At 38.4% G+C, this 21,086-nt stretch overlaps 1 protein-coding gene across 5 annotated transcripts; it reads left to right on the plus strand.

Moving 5' to 3' along the window:
- The first annotated feature begins 3,851 nt into the window (after window positions 1-3,851).
- RNF7 (ring finger protein 7) lies at window positions 3,852-20,803 on the plus strand. 5 transcript variants are annotated; one of them, XR_005792102.1, is made up of 4 exons: window positions 3,852-4,122; window positions 7,712-7,759; window positions 8,998-9,121; window positions 9,296-9,412. XR_005792102.1 is itself a non-coding variant. In XM_040480361.1 (4 exons), exons 1-4 carry the CDS (start codon window positions 3,955-3,957, stop codon window positions 9,312-9,314), a joined length of 366 nt encoding a protein of 121 aa, XP_040336295.1. In that variant the 5' UTR covers window positions 3,856-3,954; the 3' UTR covers window positions 9,315-9,412. The 5 variants fall into 5 exon arrangements, 4 of the variants coding, with proteins under 4 accessions (XP_040336295.1, XP_040336298.1, XP_040336299.1 ...); XM_040480361.1 differs by having other exon boundaries at window positions 3,856-4,129; XM_040480364.1 differs by lacking the exons at window positions 8,998-9,121; window positions 9,296-9,412 and adding an exon at window positions 20,641-20,803 and having other exon boundaries at window positions 3,859-4,129.
- Window positions 20,804-21,086: the final 283 nt, after the last annotated feature.

A 21,086-nucleotide genomic window follows, 5' to 3' on the forward strand; every position in this document is an offset into this window, starting at 1 on the left:
TTAAATTAAATTAAATTAAATTAAATTAAATTAAATTAAATTAAATTCGGGCACCTGGGTGGCTCAATTAGCTGTCTGACTCTTGATCTCAGCTCAGGTCTTGATCTCAGAGTTGTGAGTTCAGGCTCTGTGTTGGTCACTCTGTGTTGGGCACTGTGTTGGGCACTGGGCTCTGTGTGAAGCCTACTTAAAAAAATTAATTAATTAACTAATTAATTAAAGTTATCTTTTAAAAGGCAAGACTGTCATTCATATTATATACAAATGTAACAAGTTCTGGCAAGTCTGTGGAACCAAACTATCTGTGGAGTTGAGGATGGGTAGAGTAAATTATGTCCACCCTTAAATATCTTAGCATCTAGCTAGGTAGACAAGATTCTCATCCGTTAAAAGTAAACAATAATAGAATGTAAGAGTTGAAATAACAGATCTTCAGAACTGACACATCCAGTGTGTGAGGCCTCCTGAGAAATTGTTCCTGCTTAAAAAAAAAAAAAAAAGACCTTTTTGAAATCTGCCACAGACATCCACTGGGTCGGAGTGTAACATCTTTGTGCCTCTTTAGAAGTCTTTTGACAACGTCTATAAAAATTAAAAATACATAACTTTTGGCCTAGGCATTCTACTTCTAGAAATTTATTTTACATATATACTCTCACAGATGAGTTAGAAAATATTTATAATGATGTTCACTGCAGCACTGCTTATTATACGTTGGAAACAGCTAAATGTCTCTCAAAGGATTCTCAGAGAAATCCTCAGAGAAATGGGGCAATACTGTGCAACCATCAAGAATACTGTGCATATGGAAGTGCTTATGTGGAAAGTGTCCTCTCATACTACACAAAAAGAGCAGGCTAGAGAATAATATGTGCAAAAAAAACTCATATGAAAAATGTTGTAATATGTAATATGTACCAACAATCCCACTTCTGGGTATATACCCAAAAGAATTGAAAGCAGGGTTATGAAGAGATATTTGTACACTCATGTTCACAGTGGCATTATTCACAATAGTTAAAATGTGCAAGTAACTCAAATGTCTATTGATGGATGAATGGATCAGCAAAATGTGGCCTGTCCACACAATAGAATATTACTAAACATTAAAAAGGAAGGAAATTGGGGCACCTGGGTGGCTCAGTCAATTAAGCATCCGACTTTGGCTCAGGTTATGATCTCACCGTTCATGACTTTGAGCCCCGAGTCGGGCTCTGTGCTGACAGCCCAGCGTCTGGAGCCTGCTTCAGATTTTGCGTCTCACTCTCTCTCTCTGCCCCTCCCCTGCTCGTGCTCTGTCTCTCTCTCAAAAATAAATAAACTTAAAAAAATAAATAAATAAAAAGGAAATTCTGAAACATGCTACAACATGGATGAAACTTGAAGACACTGTGCTAAATGAAATAAACCAGTCACAAAAAGATAAATACTGTACGATTCCACTTATATGAGATACCTTGGATAATCAAACTCAGAAATCAGGTAAAATGCTGGTTCCTGAGAGAAGAAGGGCAGATAGAAAATTGTTTGATGAATATAGTTTCCATTTTGGAAGATGAAAAAGTTCTGGACTTTGTAAATGTAAATGTAAACTTTGACAATGTAAATGTACCTAATACTATGGAATTCTACACAAAATAGTGATAAACTTCATTGTGTGTATTTTATCACAATTAAAATTTTTTAAATGAGTTGTATTATGTATCTGTACATGTATAGGAATTTCTGGAGAGTCTATTAACAGTACTTGCTTTTTTTCATTGTAGATCATTTTACTATTTTAACATTTTTATCATTTATGAGCTGTCGATTTAAATTTTTTTCATTTTTTTAATGTCTATTTGAGAGAGAGAGAGAGAGAGAGAGCATGAGCATGCACACGTGCAAGCAGGGGAGGGGCAGAGAGAGAGGGAGAGACAGAATCCCATGGGGGCTCTGCACTGACGGTGAAGAGCCTGCTTGGGATTCTCTCTCTCTCTCTCTCTCTCTCTCTCTCTCTCTCTCTCTCTCTCTCTCCCCCCCCTGCCCTGCTTGTGCACTCTCTCTCTCAAAATACATAAACTTTTAAAAAACAAACACTTAAATTGTTTGATAAACATCAGTAATAGCCTTTTTTGGTTGCAGTGTGACCTAGTGACAAAAGAGTACAGTAAGTGCTGTGATTTCCCAGAAATATTATATGAATATATGTTGGCAAAGAGCAGTGAGTGAAGACACAAAGATGAGTACGTTTTTCCTCAGTACAGAGAACAATCCAGCTGGAGCAGGTAGGGGAAGTTCTGTCCGGTTGAAGAGATGTTAAAGTGTAGGGAAAAAAAGAGTGTCCTTGAGTTTTCAGCATTTCAACTGCATGTCTCTCCTTTTTCTTTCAAACCGCCCCGTTCCCAATAGCAGAGTGCATTTTATCCTTGTCTAGTACCGGCCTTCCTCCTTTGTTAGATGTCTGCATTTAGAGCCGTCTCTAGTCTGATGTGTGGTCGTTTAACATGAACAGAACATGTGTTTTGTATGGTTCATCTGGGTTTGTTTACAAGCATTTTTATCTGGCTCATAAAGTTAGTGTGGTCAGATTAACATCTGCCACCACTTCTACTGCTCTGCTCTGGCTGACAGCTTGGGAGAGGAGTGCTTTCTTCACTCATTTCCTGGTCTGGAGGGCCTCCCATCTCCCCCCAGTTCAAACTTGACCTCTTCCATGAGGCTTTTCCTGACAGCATCAGTCCTCAGCATTATCTCTGTCCTTCACAGCACTTCACATTCCACTCAACAAGCAGCACACATAGCATCTAGCCAAATGTGACCCTGTGTCCATATTTCCATTTTTACATATTTATGCATCCTTGTATCCTCTGCCAAACTCCTTGAGTTTGGTTAGCTCCTATCCAGGCACAAGGCCCAGTATCAGGAGACCAAGAGATGTTGAGAGGCCCATTAAGAGGAGATCGGATGTTCTGAATTCCAAACCTTTGGTAACAGGTGTCCACCACTAGGTGGTGGTGGTGATCAGGCATCTCCTTAGGCGTTCACTACCTCAGCGTTCTTATCTTTTAAATGAAGATGTTGTCTGCTTTGCTTTTGAAAACGGAAGAACATGACCCCGGGCTAAAAGTAGAAGAACCCACGTTTCATAACTGTCAGCTTCACGTAACAGCAGTGTACTCCTTAAATTACTTTTCTGGACCTTATTAAAAGGAGGAGGTCAAACTAGATCAGAGGTTTTCGGAGCCTGGATGCCAGGGTTCTTGGCATCCTTCCAGGGGACCAATAGGTCAAAACTATTTGCATAACAGTATTCAAAGCTATTTCTTTTCACTCAATTAAAATTTATTAAAAAGCAAATATATGCATCTTACATAAAGTCTCTTTAAGGTCCTAATAATTTTTAAGTATAACGGGGTCCTGAGCCCAAAAAGTTTGAGAACCACTGAACCAGGTTTCTCAGAACTTCTGAGGCCAGACGTTTCCTAGATACCAAGAAGAAGGTGGTGTTAAAGGCCTGGTCCCAGCTCTGAAAGAGTTTACGAGTCGCGGGGCGGGGGGGTGGGGGGGTGGGAACGAGACAAATGGTTATATTAACAAGATAATTTGTGAGAGTGGTAAGTTTCACGAAGTCACACAGCAAGGCATCTGATGCCTGCACAGTGTGCTCCGGAGCACGGGAGAGCAACACTCAACAGCACACCGCCCGGGGTTCACAACGGAAACTCCCTGGAGGCCCTCAGCCCTCGGGGTTGCCCCAGCGAGCCGAGGTGCCGGGAGAAATGCGCCAGAGCGCTAGCGTCATGTGACGTCACTGGGCCGCGCCAGCCAATCCGGGCGGTCCTTGTCGTAGGCACCGCGGTGGCCCGCGGCCTGCAGGCGGCGCTGTGGGCCCGCCGGGCGGCCCCACAGAGCCGCCATAGCAGCCCGCCTACCCCGACTTAACGTCTCCGCTGTCGGCTCCGCGCCGCCGCCATGGCCGACGTGGAAGACGGCGAGGAACCCTGCGCCCTGTCCTCTCACTCCGGGAGCGCAGGCTCCAAGTCAGGAGGCGACAAAATGTTCTCTCTCAAGAAGTGGAACGCGGTGGCCATGTGGAGCTGGGACGTGGAGTGCGATACGTGCGCCATCTGCAGGGTCCAGGTGATGGGTAAGCGCTGCACGCGAGGCCGGGGCCGAACTACGGCCTCCGCGGGCCGCTTCTGGGCGTGGAGGACGGGCGAAGGCTGGGAGAGACCCCAGTCCAGAGGAGTGGGGGCGGGGGTGCCGGGAGCCACCGGTGCTGCTGCTGGCCCGAGGGCTGCTGCTGCCGCCGCCTGGGGCTCAGCAGGCGCCCAGCGCCCGGACCTGGTATTCTAGGGATAGAAACGGGCAGTGAGCTGAGGAATTAAGGTAATTTCTGGTAGTGATGGGTGTGGCCAAGGAAATAAAACTGGATGATTTGTTGGCCGCTGGGAGAAGCCACTTGGGTTTGTTTGGCCAGCTCCATGTCTAAAAGCAGACCGCAAAGGGGTCAGGGTAAAGGCCCTGAATAAGTAGGGCACTTTAATGGTTGTGGTCACGCACCAAAGTGATGCTCTGGAGTCATCCTCCACAGAAACGACATCCTCAGTTCGCTCTTGAGAGGCGAAAGGAAGAAAATGTTCCTAGCCATTGCCATTTCCGAATTAGCGACTGCTGTTCTGCGGGCTTTTAACTCTGGATGTTTCAGGATGGGTCAGATGGCACTCGCTTGTCTTGAAGGGGGATACAGTGTGGTTCACGAATATTTTTAAGGTTCATGGGAGTTGAAGAATGTAAGCCCTTTATTCAGAAACATAAAACTTTTTCTGGCCCCTCCTATCATAGGATGCCATTTTCTGAAGATCCTTCCCTGCTCTGAGTCAGGCCTTTGTGGAGAGCCCTGTTGTACAAATAAGTCTTAACTTCTTTCTGTGATATTTCGAATAAAACTACTGGGCCACGCGAAACCTTTCAGAACAGCTTCATCCTTTTATATTTTATATCCTGTCTTTTTTAAGATCTCAGACCACCTTGAAAAAGAGATGCTATTCTAAATGCCAGTTATATTTTTAAACAGAGCATTTAAAACTACTGAGAGAGAATCTTAATTTTGTTTCTTGGGGGTAGGTGAAAACTGAGGTTGTATAGCTTGAAAACTTTGTGTCTTGCTCTGAAAAATGACAGAATTGGAGAAAATAAACAGAATTTCTCTCTCAAGGGATGGAATTTAAACCTACCAGAATCAAGAGATTTTTTCAATTTACACTTTTTAGTACACACTTGTTTTTTATTCATGAGGACTTGCTTCAAAGAGGATTTACAGCAAAGGGATTCAGATTTTTTTTACTTTTGAAAGAACTTGATTTCAGACATGATCCACTTGTTTTGCATATTAGGTCTTAAAAGTACCTAGTTTATTGGCCTGCAATACAGCCCCCTTACCCCACCCCTTACTTAAGAACTAGAATCATAATTTCCAGTTTGGGTGGCATTGTTAACTTATCCAGGCAACTTAATCTTTTCTTCTTTTGCAAGACAAGCTTTGCTAAAAATTTTATCCCCTAAATATCCTTTAGTTCAAAATGAAGAATGTTCCTGAAAAGTGTGTTTTATATTTCTACCCAAAGGAAAATTTTAGATCTGTAGGTAGAAATGCAGTTCAGAGTAATGGTTGACATCTTTGCAACACATAAACTTTACTGGGATATTTGGAGTAAGTCAAAATATGGGCTATAAATGTTTCACATTCACATTAGCTTTCTAATTATAGCAAGTGTTCTGCTACTGTGGATTAATTTTGCAGATTTGCAACAGCTGTACTTTGAGTTCAGCAAAGTGTTCTGGACTAGACCTTTGTATTTTCTTTATGAGGTGTTAAAATCCATTTAGTGGTCAGGTGACAGCAGAAGGAAGTTTGTTTTTCAGACTTCCCAAGCGAACCCTAGTTAGCATCATTCTAAAAGGAGTTACTGTTATTGTACTCCTTAGAAATGTTTTGTTTTAGATTTTAGGAATATCGTGAAAAGAATTTTTTTCTTTGATCTAAAACTTTAGGACTTTTTATAGATTTAGGTTGGGTTTTGATAATGAGTCTAAATCAAATGTCAGTCATAATCCCAAGATTCCTAGATTCTGCAAAAGAGGCCACTTAATTCCTTAATTTTTCAAATTCCTCTCATACACCTAAATGATTTGTTACGACTTCTTGACCCAAGATTTGCCTGTCAGCCCATTCTGATGCGGTTAACAGTCTCTGGTTTCCTTCATTCTGAAAGGAGCAGATGGCACAGTGAACAAGTGTTGAAGAAGAGGAAAATAGGTTTGCTAGTACTGCTGCGTTCTAAAGAGCCAGAGTAACCCTTCATGGCTATTTATGTTAACTTGGACATTTGACATACCTTCTGGAGTCTTGTTTTCCTAATTTGTGAAAGAGGTAGTTGGGTACACAGACTGTAATTCTGTGATTATACAGAACCAGAGCTGTGTCTTCACCCTTATGTCATGATCCTTATGATATTTAGTTGTTTGCCTGCCTACCTCCCCATTTCCTGGTGAGACCAGGGACCCAGACTTGGTCATTTTGGTGTCCCCAGTGCATAACTCCATATACAGAGCAGATACTCAGTAATTGTGGGATTGAAGAAAGCCTCAGGAGGCAGTGGTTGTTTTCAGTCCACACCGAAGTGGCCAGGGTGGTGTGTTTTTTTAGGGTAAGAGCATGCAGAGAGGAGCAAACAAATGCCTGAGCATAATCCAGTGTTAAGAAAAGGACCAGGCTTCAGCTCCACCGTGTATCTATTTTTACAGAATTCTTTTTCTCTAATTTATGTTAAAAACTATTTTGTTGTTGTTGTTGGTTTGAACTTCCTTTTACCCATCTTGGACTCCTCTTCCAGCTAGTGAATGAATCCATTTCATTGGTCCCTAAAATATCCTATAGTACCTCCTTCATCAAGCAAATAGTAGTATAGATTAAATTTTGAAAACTAATGTACCCTTTAGGTTCCCATTCCTAAAATGCACTCCCAAGTAAATTATTAAAATGCATTGCCATTGTTGGATAAATGCTTTGGATTCAGACATATTTGTAGAAGGAGCATTTTCTTAAAAAAAAAAAAAAAGAGAGAGAGAGAGAATCTAGTATTTAAGAGGTTCTTTAAAAATTAATTTAATTTTTATATAGATCATACAGTCACAAAATTCAGAATTTTAAGAAACTATACAATGAAGACTGCTTCCCATACCATCTTCTCTTAGGTAGACTTTATTATCAGTTACTTGATTATTCTTCTAGAGTTTCTGTATGTGTGTACAGGCAAATACCAATTTATATGTATGGCTTACGTTTAAAAGGTGTCTTGAAAATAAGCTACCCCCAAGGTTGATCTATGTGAGCATGCCCAGTCAGCTTATAGGAACTTCTAATATAATGAAGTATGGCATAGTTTTCTCTGGTGGTTGAATCCACCTCGGGGACACCTTTTTATCAGAGCTGGTGAAAATAGAGGGTCGGTAACCCATGTGAAATTGCTCCTGGTCATAAGTAAATGAGTAGAGTGCCTTGCACTTTATTCATCTTTAAATAGTTATGTTTAGATGAGAGATAAATAGTTTGAATCTTTTATCTCCATCTCTAACCCTTTGGGCTTTTATTTGACTTTGAAGTGTCTGGGTTTTAAAAATTGCATTCTGAGCATCAGAATGAGAATTGCTATTTGTTTACTTTTAGATGCCTGTCTTAGATGTCAAGCTGAAAACAAACAAGAGGATTGTGTTGGTATGTTGTAATTTCATTCTCTTGCTTTTTCAACTGAAGGTTTTCTCTCAGTGGGGATGTTTGAATTTGTGATTAAGATTGACTTTATCAATACATAAAAATAAACTGTAAAGCAGTGATCTATTATTAATGTAAAATGTGTTAGTTCTCAAAAGGCCTTAATGGAACTAATCTGCAAGTTCTTTTATTGCCTGTAATTAAGAAGAATTGGTTATATATTCCAGACATGGCCATAGTAAATATTTGATAATCAACAAAGAAATAATTCTTTTCTGTTAAGAAAATTTTAAGGGATTACCAAAATGTCATTTAAATTTTAACTGTGTTATAGGTCAGATTTGGTAGGGTTTTATTCTAATAAAGCATTGCAGTTTTCAGTACTGTTATTATTCAGTATTTAACTTTTCAGCCAACATAGAAAAAATTCTAAGTGCTCTCTTTTGCAATATAGTTTGTATATGGAAATCTGTTGAATTTTGCTAATAGCCTGGGACTACAGAAGTTGTTTTAGGATAAATATTTTAAGCAGTTCAAAGGTTTTTATGTCCTAGTTCTTGAAGTCATCACTTCTAGATTGCTATGTATAAAAGCTTTTCTGAAAATGAAAGGTTAACTTTGTACTTTGTGTTTGCGTTGTTTATATATAGCTTTTTAATAATGATTTATTCAGTATTTATCAAATCCTGTTTCTTCCTCCTGAAACACAGTGATTTCCTTTTGCTTCCTACTCCCTGTAGCCAGTTTTCATAAGAAGTTGGTTATTTTTTTCTTTTTTTCCATGTTCTTTCATTGTTCTGTTATCATATAGGTCAAGCAAGGGACAAATAAAGCCCACATGTGAGATTGCATTTCAGATTATGGGAGATTGCCCTTGGTTTAAGAAATATTTAACTTGAGAATTGTGAGGTTTAGGGTACCTTTCTTTGATCACAGAAAGTCCTCTGTTTCTAGCCAGCCACTTTGAAAAGTTCATGTGTTTGTCACATGAGGAATTGCACTGCTTATGGATGACATCAACACTTCTAGAAAATAACTGAGTAGATGTACAGCTGATAATGTTTAGAAGTATGTCATCTATTTATAACAGATTACTATGAACTGAAAACTCATGTTGGTAAATAAAAATCAGGAGGATATTTTTCAATAAAATAAAGATCAAAAGGTCTCCAAGGTCAGTCTTTGACTGAGAAGGTCTGGGATCTAAGGAAGGCTCAAGTTCTTTAATCTCCTAACTTCAGGAAGACAGCATGTGGAGCTGTGTAGGGGCTGGGGGCCACCACATCACTCACAGACTCTAAACAATGATGAAAAAGTCCCCCAGTCACAGCGCCTCATCTCACTTCTTAAGTGTGGTTTACACAGGTAAGTTGTTATTTTCTTAATAGATAGAAAAAATGTTGACTAATTAGGCATCTTTATTCAAGATTATGAATCATGATTATTCTTCATAATATAAAATAACCTGTAATTTTGAGTTGGATAATTTAAATTAAAATATGTAATGTCAAATATTCTTTTTTTTTTTTTTCCTTTCAGTGGTCTGGGGAGAATGTAATCATTCCTTCCACAACTGCTGCATGTCCCTGTGGGTGAAACAGAACAATCGCTGCCCTCTCTGCCAGCAGGATTGGGTGGTCCAAAGAATCGGCAAATGAGAGTGGAGGCTTTCTTAGTGCATTTGTTTGGAGCCCTGGTGGATCTTGTTATCAAGTGCCCTACAAAGGCCAGAACACTCCAGGGAACTAATTCTTCAAATAGGAGGAGATGGCTCTGTGGTCCTTTGGTACTCATCAAAGGCATGGCTTAGCATTTTGTTTTATTTTCAGAAATTCTCTACAATTAAGAAGATAATTTATTAAAGATGGTCTTTCCTACCTCTGTGGTATGTATCCCACACACTGCTTAGAAGTGCTTTAAAGGAGGAGAGAGCTACAAATTTAATGACTTTATAATTTGCTTATTGGTATCCCGGGGGTTGTGGAAGTAGTTCCATTCAGAAGAGAACTTGTTGCATGCTTATAGTTGATCAGTTAAAAAAAAAAAAAAAGACAATGTTACAGAAACAAATAAAGTGCAGTTTAAAACCCAACTCTTATCCTTAATTTGTTCCTCATATTTATTTTTGGCTGGGAGGGAGTGATTCATGAAGTCTTTGTATGATATAATGAAAATTTTTAAGTTTGGACCAATGAACAGGGTAATAAAATTTAATCTTCAGGCATATGGAATTGTGGTTGTCTTTTAGGCTATTATCCTCTATCTTTGGTTCATCAAGAAAACCTAAATCTGCACTCACCTCACTGTCCAAGCATTGAATGGTAAAGAACAGAAGTATTTGTTCTGGTCAGATTATGTTGTAATTTAACTGTTTTAGGTGGAATGTTAATGAGGGGAAAATGTTTACCACTGTAGCACTGGGTCAAAAAGTTTATTTTATTACACAGTGTTTTAATAAATGGTTTATTCTGTTTACTTCATTTGAATTGTCATTATTACAATTTTTTAATTTTTTTTTAATGTTTATTTATTTTTGAGAGACAGAGACAGAGTGTGAGCAGGGGAGGGGCAGAGAGAGAGAGAGCAAGACACAGAATCTGAAGAGACTCCAGGCTTTGAGCTGTCAGCACAGAGCCTGACACGGGTCTCGAACTCACAAGCCGTGAGATCATGACCTGAGCCGAAATCAAACGCCCAACCGACTAAGCCACCCAGGCTCCCCATCATTATTACAATTTTATGTACAACTTTAAGCTTCATGTTAATAAGCTAATATGTCAAGTGAATGCTTTAATTTGAAAAAATATTCATATACTCTTATTTGGTAGTAATAAAATTTAAAGTTTATTACCTGGAAATGTGAAGTGTGAGAAAATACTTAAATTTTATCAAACTCATTCACATTTAATGGAGGTTATCTGGTAACAGTTTATGGACCACAAGTTTATTTTGAATTATTCCATAATAAAGGCCACAAGCTATGAATTTTGAAAAATAAATCTTTATCATTCACTTCTTCAGTTTGTCAATCTGAATCTTCTTATATCTAAGTGATGCAGATACATAAAAGAATGTTAAAATATAATTTAAAAACTAGAATTCATAGGCTTTCATATTGGTTTTCATATTTCATACTAATCTGATTTCTCTGGAAACTTGCTTTGGTATGCATTTTTTCACAGTTTACTGAGAAAATTAATTACCATATGGGGGTAAATAAAGCACCTTTTTATCCTATAATATTAAGTATAATACTATCAAGTTTCCCTAAACTTAACCATACGATTAACATAATCATATCTTACAGAAAACTGTGAATAGAGCTATAAGTACAGTCCAGCCAAGACTTTGAAGAGGTTTATGTAAGTTTACATATGGTGAATGTGTGTCTTCAGTGAACACCTGCTGAAACCACAGAGTTGAGGGGCAATATGTAAGTGCAGACTAGGAGGAATGAGACAAGTGGGAAAGTCACCCTGCTTAGATGTAGCGACTTCACTACTTCTGCCCCAAACCATGTATCACAACACATTCTATATATGCTTATTTTTTCAGGGATTTTCTTTCTTTCCTTTTTTTTTTTTTTTAATCTTTTTAATGTCTATTTATTTTTGAGAGAGACAGAGACAGAATGTGAGTGGGTTAAGGGCAGAGAGAGAGGGAGACACAGAATCCAAAGCGGGCTCTGGGCTCCAAGCTGTCAGTACAGAGCCTGATGCCCGTGGGGCTCGAACTCATGGACTGCAAGATCATGACTTGAGCCGAAGTCGGTTGCTCAATCGACCGAGCCTCTCAGGTGCCCCTTTTCAGGGATTTTCAGTTGAAGAAGAATCAATAGGGGCACCATGTTTCAGCTTAGAGAAGTAGTTGGAAAGAGTATTGGCTGCCATCTTTGTAGTTTATCCAGATCATTTTTCTTTTTTGTAAATTAATGACAGCAGTTTCAAATAATTTTTCTTTTGAGTTATACTTAAGCTTTTTAGTTTGATGTGTGTGTGTGTCCTTTTGCAAGTTCTGCTATTGAAGATGCTTTTCCAGGTCATATTTAATAACTTGCTTATATGGTTCATTTTGTAAAGTCTATTGAAAGATATGTGTATCCATTAGAAATGAATCTTCTTTTGCTTTCATAATCCTGATTGTGTAGTACATGCATATTAAATAATGAGATAAAAAGTTAATTACAATACACAAATATGTTTGACCACTTGAATGCTTGTCATTGTACAGTGAGCTATTTTAGCAGCTTTTGTTTGACATTTTTAAAAGGATATATCCATAAAATGTGAACCAAATATTTGGCTTTGCACTGAAGAGAAAATCAGTAAGAATGTCTAGTTATTTTAGTCAGTATGACAGAACGTAAATGCAGCATGAAGGATGGAGTCATAAGTAGATTTTCCACACAGCAAAACCACAGGCCCACTGCCGAACAAAGCTCTGTTTCTACTCCGCATCACCATCTGAGGGTGGAAGAGGAGGAGGGGCCGGGACAGAGCAGCACTGATCCTACCCATCCTGGGATGATATCAGCTCATCTGCATAGCCATCTGAAAGTTTAGCACATATTGTTTCATCAGAAAGACACACTGTGACATTTAATTATGAGTTCTAAAGCAAAAGTTACGCATTGAACAGACTTTTCTTTCCATTGGATTAAACAATACTGAATTTTCTTTTGCTAGTATAATGGAAACATGTTGGTCATCTTCACCTATTTAATTTTCCATCAATGCAAGGTGCATTCTTATATCACAAGTAACATCTAAATCAGTAAATCTTACCCTCTCAAACCCATTCCTTTTTATAAACTATGTCCCCATTACTATCCTGAAATTCATAACTAACACATAATTAAAGTGTATATAATAATTGTAATATGTAAATATAAAATAACAATTATAAAATACAAGTAAAAGGAAAGTATATTCTAATTCATTTGCATTTCAGTATGTATATACTTGGGTGTAATTACACCAGGAAACATGAAGAAGCAGGCTGATCCACATATGGATGTGTGTGTGTGTGTGTGTGTGTGTGTGATCACCATATATAGACCGCAGTAAGGTAGACTGTTGTGATTTAGTAACATGGGAGCATTTTCATTGATAGTAAGAACTACCCCCTCAAATGGTAGATCACACTTAGTGTACAGTCTTCTGATTTACATGTTAGTTAGTTGCATGGTTGGAAATTTCAATGACGTAGTTATTGAATATTCACTTGGCAGTCTTCTAGGCATAAGGAATAAGCTCAAAATTGTTTTATTTAACTGAAGCTAATGTAGAAGTCTTTAGGGTCAGAGAAAAAAAAATGTTCCTTTAGAAGTTTAGTAGATCTCTGATAATAAATGTAACTTTTTAAAAATGTTTTCTGCAGAATTTTTAACAGGGAAGCACTTTTTTTTTTTTTTTTTTTTTTTTTTTTTATCTTTCAGAGAGAGAGAGAGAACATACAAGCAGGGAGGAGGCAGAAGGAGAGAGAGAGATTCTTTAAGCAGGCTTCATGCTCAGCGTGGAGCCTGACACGCAAGGTTCAATCCCACGACCCTGGGATCATGACCTGAGCCAAAATCAAGAGTCTGATGCTCAAACAGACTGAGCCACTCAGGTGCCCCTGTTTTTCTGCTTTTTAAAGTTATTGCCAAGAGCTAACTTTTCAGGATAATTCTCTGAAAAGAAAGTTAGAAATTTTCCATGGTTAATTTAGTAAGCTCAGTTAAAAACATACATATTTAGAGGAAAAATACTGCTGGTTTGAATATAAGGAAGATTGGAATTAAAGTATAAATGTATTTCAAATATTTTTAAATATAAAATTTAAATATATTTTATATTGAGCATTTGATAAAACACATGACAAATATTTGTAGAAGAGTTCCTCTTCAGCCATTTTATGTCATTTCCATTTCTGCCATGGTTAGGTTTTGTTCAACAAAATAATGTCTGACAGGAAAAATATCTTCTCTGCATTTTGACGCTCCACTTAATGGCTGAGAGTGGACCCTAGAGCCAGGATACCTGAATTTGAATCCCAGCGCCTCCGCTTGTGTGACCTTGAGAAAGTTACTTAGTTTTCTCCTATACAATGTAAATAACAATAATATCTCCCTCACTAGATTGTTTCGAGAATTGAAGACTACATGAATTAGCACACATGTAAAACTCTGAGAATAGTTAAGCGCTACTGTGACTTCGTTTTAGTCAATTTTGGAAGCTCCTTTAATAGAAGTGGCACTTAAAAAATAATGTATTTTTAGTTACGGGGTAGAGCACTCTTCTTAACTGTTCTCAATAAACATTTTGTAAGAAAAAGTTAATTGTTGTAAACATAGGTTACTGGTCGCACTGTGAGCTTTTGTGAAGGGTTGTAATGAGGCCTTTAATGACCTGCCTGTCACATTTATTTCTAATCATGGGGTCAACATGATTTCCAGATTCTATAATAAGAAAAGGTTTTGTAGGATGCCTGAGTGGCTCAGTTGGTTAAGTGTCTGACTTTGGCTCAGGTCATGATCTCACAGTTCATGAGTTCAAGCCCTGCATCAGGCTTTCTGCTGTCAGCACAGAGCTCACTTTGGATCCTCTGTCCCCCTCTCTCTGTGTCCCTCCCTCATGTTCTCTCTCTCTCAAAAATAAAATAAACATTTAAAAAAAAAAGAAAGAGGGGCACCTGAGTGGCTCAGTCATTTAAGCGTCCGACTTCGGCTCAGGTCATGATCTCCTGGGCTGGGTTCGAGCCCCATGTTGGCTCTGTGCCGACAGCTCAGAGCCTGGAGTCTGCTTTGGATTCTGTGTTTTGCTCTCTCTTCCTACCCCTCCCCCATTTTGTCTGTCTGTCTTTCTCTCTGAAAAATAGATAAACATTAAAAAAAAATTTTTTTTTAAAGAAAGAGAAGGTTGTATGGGGTGCCTGGGTGGCTCAGTCAGTTGAGCAGCCAACTCTTGATTGATACTGGCTCAGGTCATGATCTCACAGTTGAGGTGAGCCTCCAGGCAGGCTCTGTGCTGGACATGGCGCCTGCTTGGGATTCTCTCCTTCTCCCTTTACCCCTCTCCCCCGCTCATGCTCTCTCTTTCTTTCTCAAAAAAGGAAAGAAAAAAAAAGGTTTTGTAAATATTGACCTCTCACTTTAATTTTAGGTTTTCCATCTCACTAGGAATATTTTATTGACTTGTTGATAAGCATATGGGGTGCATTTTTTGACCACTTGATTTTGCCAGATACCCATATAGCTTAGAAAATGTACCTTTTTTTAAACCCTCAATTTTCATCTTCATAGTCTTTCAGAGTAGTAAGTTATAATCAACTTGCTGCCTTCTCTTGTCCATGCACTCAGTAAACCTGAGTCAGTGATCAGAAAAGGACTTGCTTTTCCTAACTTGGCTGCAAGCAAGCTTTCCCTGAGCAAGTGTAGCTGTGGTGTGGAATGGTAGAAGGATTGCAATTTTGGAGCCACTCAGCCTGGCCTGGAATCTTGACTCTATCGTTTACTACCTGTGTGATACTGCACCAGATTCTTAACTTCTCTGTCCCTATCTGCTCAACTAAAATGGGAACAGCAATATTATATACTTCATTCAGTTGCTATGAAGATTAAATGAAATAATACATGGTAACCACGCAGAACAGTATCTGAACCATAGCAGGCAATCAGTAACTGTTAGCCATTATTATAGTTCACTGTTGTCACTGCTGATCTGTGCCTAGACGATGGCCTTGAAAAAATTATCTTGTTTTCAGTGATGATTCTTGTAGGAATTAGAATGTTTGTGTGCACCCACAACCTGTGCAGAATTGCCAACATGAGTTTTTAGGAGAGGGGTTTTCAACTTTTTAAAAACCGCCCCAACACATCTGATAAGCACATTCCCATCAGCAACAGTGGGCTGTCCCACAATGATTTTCAAAGAAGTATGTGTGTATAAACCAGGCAGGGGGGAGAGTTAGAAAAAACTACCCAGATGAAAATCTCAGTTAAAAGCTTTTGGAACTATTTCAGTGCAGATGAAATGTTCTATGCCATTTGTATTTTATCCTAGCCTTTAAAGAGCTAGCTACCTATCAACTAAATGTATTGGGACTTATATAAAAAGTCCAACTACATTATTTGTACCAAATTGTATGTAATAAAATAATCAGAATTCTTGCCAGATCACCTGGGATGTGACTTTATAAATCTGAAAAATACATAGTAAAGAACAGGTTTTGTGTGGCTGATGTAATACAATTGTCATCTAACTCTTTAGTGGTGATTCTTAGACCTGCCTTATAAATTGTGTCTGCTACACTAACTCCTGCTCTGCTTTTTCTAAACCTTTATAGAAATTGTGTATTTATAACATACTTATATTAGAGATTTGTGATTTACTGCTTCCCTCCTATATATGAGGCTTTTCTTTCATGGTAGAAAGAATTTAAATATAAATAAGTTTCCTATCTTCAGAGACTGCAGGGTCTGTTAGGGAATATTAGATTTACAACAGATTTGTGGGTTTTTAAAAAAAAATTTTTAATGTTTATTCCTGAGAGAGAGAGAGAGAGAGAGAGAGAGAGAGAGACAGAGCATGAGTGGGGGAGGGGGAGGGGCAGAGAGAGAGGGAGACACAGAATCTGAAGCAGGCTCCAGGCTCAGAGCTGTCAGCACAGAACCTGATGCGAGACTCAAACCCACAAACTGTGAGGTCATAACTTGAGCTGAAGTCAGACACTTAACCAACTAAGCCACCCAGGTGCCCCTTCAACAGATTTGTAAAGTGTAATGTAATGAACCTTCTAAGAGACGCATAATGCCTGAGAAGTAGAAGGGACAAACCACATTCACTTGCAGGGTATACAATATAATGATTAGAAGGACCATCTATTGTGTGGCTTATGAAAACCCATTTCTATTTTATTTAACAAGATGTGCTATGTCTGTGCTCCATAGCATTTCTGGGGAGAGAAGGGGTGTCCCCTTGAAGTAAGTTGTTCACATTGCTCCCACGTCTTTGCATACCTACCTTGCCTTCATACCTGTCCTTTACATCCACTCATATTTGCCTGGTTGTGACCTTCTTTATAGGGCAAGGAGAAAAGGGGGCCTGCCATAGACAAAAGACATTCTTAAGGAAGAAAATAACAGTTAAGATAATTTCTTGAAGGGTGTATGTCTGTGCTATCCAATAATGTAGCCTCTAGCCACATGTAGATATTTAAATTTTAATTACTTCAAATTTAAAATTCAGTCCCTGAGTCACATTAGCCACATTTCAGATGCTCAGTAGTCACATGTATATGATAGCTTCCATATTGGATATCCCAGAATAAAATATTTCCAACAAGAAAGAAAGTTCTGTTGGACACTGCTGGTATGGATCATCTGTTTATAAGGCCTGTTCTATCAGAATTTAGGAATCATGGGGGCCTCTGTTATGTCGAATTTAAGTGATCTTCTACCTTCCCTTTCAACGATTATCTTTGGAAACTATAGTGTTGAGCATAAGCCTTATTTTACTAGTTAAAACACGCTTGACAAAGAGAATCACACATTTTTAACTGGCCACTACACTTAACGGGAAAAAATAAACCCAAGTATAAAGGTCCAAAATTATATTGAAACACCTCACTTCAAAAAAGGATTGTTGGCATAGTTTCCTATTCTTTACATTTTGTAAGCATTTCTTATATTTTCAAAATTACTTAATATTTTTTAAAAAATTTTTAATGTTTTATTTTTTTTTGAGAGAGAGAGAACAAGTAGGGGAGGGGCGGAAAGAGAAGGAGACACAGAATCCAAAGCAGGCTCCAGGCTCTGAGCTGTCAGCACAAAGCCCAACGTGGGGCTCAGACCCACGGTCCAGGAGATAATGACCTGAGCCGAAGTTGGATGCTTTACCGACTGAACCACCCAGTCGCCCTTCAAAATTACTTAATATTTTAAACTATAAATTTATGTAGTTCCTTTTGTAGCCTTGATAGATTTATAGCAGTGGTTCTCAGCCAGGTAATGGTTTTGCCCTCCAAGAGACATTTGGCAATGTCTGGAGACATTTATGGTTGTCACAACTGATAGGCGTGCCGGGATCTATTGCATAGGGAATATGGATGCTGCTAAACATCCTAAAATTCATGGGACAGCCCCCCCCGCCCCAACAAGAATCATTGAGTCTAAAATGTCAATACCATTGAGGTTGAGAAACCCTGATTAACAGTAATTTATATACGTTTTAATAATATTTTTGAGAAATCAGAATTCCCTATTAAAAACTTGCTGGAATATGGTCAGTAGTAATATTAAAACTTGTATAACACTTACTAGGTACCAAATATCTTCTAAGAGCTTTACATATGTTAATTCATTTAATTTTTTTGTCCTTAAATTTATGAAATATTTAATTAAAAAATTTAAAAAATACCAGTCCTTTACAAACACTTCCAAAACAGAGAAAGAACTGAGAAATTGCCCAAATCATTGACCAATTCATTTTATGAGACCTGTTATTACCGAGAAAAGAGAGCCAGATAAAACCATCATAAGTAAACTACAGATCATTATCTATGATAAACATAGACACAAATTATAAAAAATGTCCAAATTGAATCCAACAACATATAAAAATAATTACATACAGTAAGTGATGAATCATGGATTTCTACTCCTGAAACCAATATCGCATTGAATGTTACCTAAATAAAATTTATTTTTTTATATATAATTTATTGTCAGGTTGGCTAACATGCAGTGTATACAGTATGCTCTTGGTTTTGGGGGTAGAGTCCCATGATTCATCGCTTACATACAACACCCAGTGCTCATCCCAACAAGTGCCCTCCTTAATGCCCCTTGCCCAATTAGCCCATCCCCCCACCCACCTCCCTTCCAGCAGCCCTCAGTTTGTTCTCTGTATTTAAGAGTGAGATCTTCTTTTAAACACTAATGAATCAGCCGACAGTACATTTGTCTGGCAATACCAGAACACCCGACTACACTGTCTTAAACAGATAGTGGTTTATTGTCTCTCACAACAAAAGGTCTAGGGGTGGGAAGATTAGGGCTAGTAAGTGACGAGTGTTACCCTTGGGAGCCAAGCTCTCTTCTTTCTGCTCTCAACGTCTTTGGCATGAAGCCTCATTCTCATACCTCTTCTTCATAGTCCCAAGATGGCTACTATATTTTCTAGTCTTATATTCACGTTCTTAGGGAAAAATGAGGGGCAAAAGGATATTGTTGTTGTTTTCTTTAGCAAGAAAAAGAAACTTGGGAAGATACTTTTACTTGGGATGGGGTGCCATCACTGGTGTCTTTAGTCTGTTCCTCAGTTGCCTGAATTATGTCCCAGAGCCACTTCCAGAAGCAAAAATAATAATAATAATAGGAGGTGAAGTATTTGGCTTTCCAGCTTTCACAGTAGAGGAACAAAAAGGGAATAGTGATTGTGAATAGTTATTGAATTAATCAGCCTATATTATTTTTAAAAAAATTTTTAATGTTTATTTATTTTTGAGGGAGAGAGCAAGGGCAAGGGGCAGAGAGAGGGAGACACAGAATCTGAAGCAGCTCCAGGCTCTGAGCTTTCAGCACAGAGCCTGACATGGGGCTCAAACCCACAAGCTGTGAGGTCATGACCTGAACTGAAGTCGGACGCTTAACCAACTGGGCCACCAAGGTGCCCCTAATCAACCTATATTATTGTCCACTATTAGTAGTAATGACTAACTTCATTATTATTAATACTTTGAGAGTTGCTGTTATGCATACTTCTTTGTCATAAACTCTTAGAATTGGAAAGGATCTTAGAGGTCATTTTGTCCCTGAAATGACATCTTTATGGCTGTAGTTTTTAATTTGCTGACTTGTAAGACAAAACTTTTTTTTTTTTTAATGTTTATTTTTGAGACAGAGAGAGACAGAGCATGAACAGGGGAGGGGCAGAAAGAGAGGGAGACACAGAATCTGAAATGGGCTCCAGGCTCTGAGCTGTCAGCACAGAGCCTGACACGGGGCTCGAACTCACGGACCGTGAGATCATGACCTGAGCCGAAGTCAGACGCTTAACCGACTGAGACACCCAGGCGCCCCTAAAACAAAACTTTTAAGTGAGCCTTTAGCATATGTTCATCGTGACACAAATTTGGATAGTCCTTGAGTAAAATTATGTTTCAAAATATAATGTCATATGGAAAAAATATGTTACCTAGGCTGTGACACTACTTTTAGATATTTCCCCCAACCCTAATTTTATGCTGAGGTTAGAGAGTAATTGTTATTTGTGTTCTAAAACTGAACTGAAATAGCACATGGAGCCTTTTACAGATTAAATGGTTGCTTCTACGGTAGTCCTACGAAGTTTAAACCGGAAAGATCCAAATCTAATGCTCTTAACCAGTTTATTTCTGCCATTGCTGTCTCATTGTCCATACAGCATATAGCTTCTCTATTAAAGAACATGAGCAGTCAACAGAATACTGCCTGATTAGGCCACATTCTCAACAAAGTTTAATTAAGGAGCTGGATAATGGGCAAAAGAATTGAAAAGATATTTCACAAAAGACATACAAAAAGGCAGTTAAAACATGAAAACGATCCTAACGTTTCTCTTCAGAGATGCAAGTTAAAATTACAACAGAACACCTCTACATACCCCTAGAATAGCTCAGGTTACAGAGACTGTTAACACCAACTCTCAGTGAAGATGTAGAGGACCTGGAACTCTCCTACGTTGCTGGCGGGAAAGAAGAACAGAGCAGCCGAAGAGGAAAGCAGTATCGAAAAAGTTAAATATACATCCACTCTATGACTTAGCAGTTTTGCTTCTATGTATTTTCCCAAGAGCAATGAAAACTTATGTGCACAAAAAGACATAGATGAATATTCAAAGCTGCATTTTTTGTATTTACAACAGCCCAAGTGGGAAACGACCCAGATGTCCATCACCAGCATAGTGGTACATTCATAGAATGGAATGCTACTCAGCAGTAAAAAAAAAAAAAAAAAAAAAAAAAAAAAAGGGAACAAACTACTGATCCGTGCAACAACATGAATGAGCCTCAAAATACTGTGTGGAGCAAAAGAATCCAGACACAAAAGAGTACTTAACTGTATGATTCTGTTTATATGAAGTTCAAGGACAGGCAAAATTAATCTACAGAACTCCGAATAGCTTGCCTCTTGTTGGGGGTATTGACTGGGAAAGGGCACAAGAAAGCTTTCAGCGGTGATGGAAATGTTGCATATATTGATTTGGGTGTGGTTATATGAGTGTATACATTTGTCAGAACTCATAAAACTACACATTTAAGATCTGTATATTTTATTCTGTAAAATAAAACTGAATTTCTTAAAAAAAGA

Source organism: Herpailurus yagouaroundi, unplaced genomic scaffold (genome assembly GCF_014898765.1).
Source record: "Herpailurus yagouaroundi ecotype Mexico unplaced genomic scaffold, PumYag 159, whole genome shotgun sequence".
NCBI lineage: Eukaryota > Metazoa > Chordata > Mammalia > Carnivora > Felidae > Herpailurus > Herpailurus yagouaroundi.

Coding starts and splice junctions, on each gene's coding strand:
- RNF7 (XM_040480361.1), top strand. CDS start 3,955: ATGGCCGACGTGGAAGACGGCGAGGAACCCTGCGCCCTGTCCTCTCAC. Junction 4,130..7,711: donor CTGCAGGGTCCAGGTGATGG/GTAAGCGCTGCA, acceptor GTTTACTTTTAG/ATGCCTGTCTTAGATGTCAA. Junction 7,760..8,997: donor CAAACAAGAGGATTGTGTTG/GTATGTTGTAAT, acceptor TCCTAACTTCAG/GAAGACAGCATGTGGAGCTG.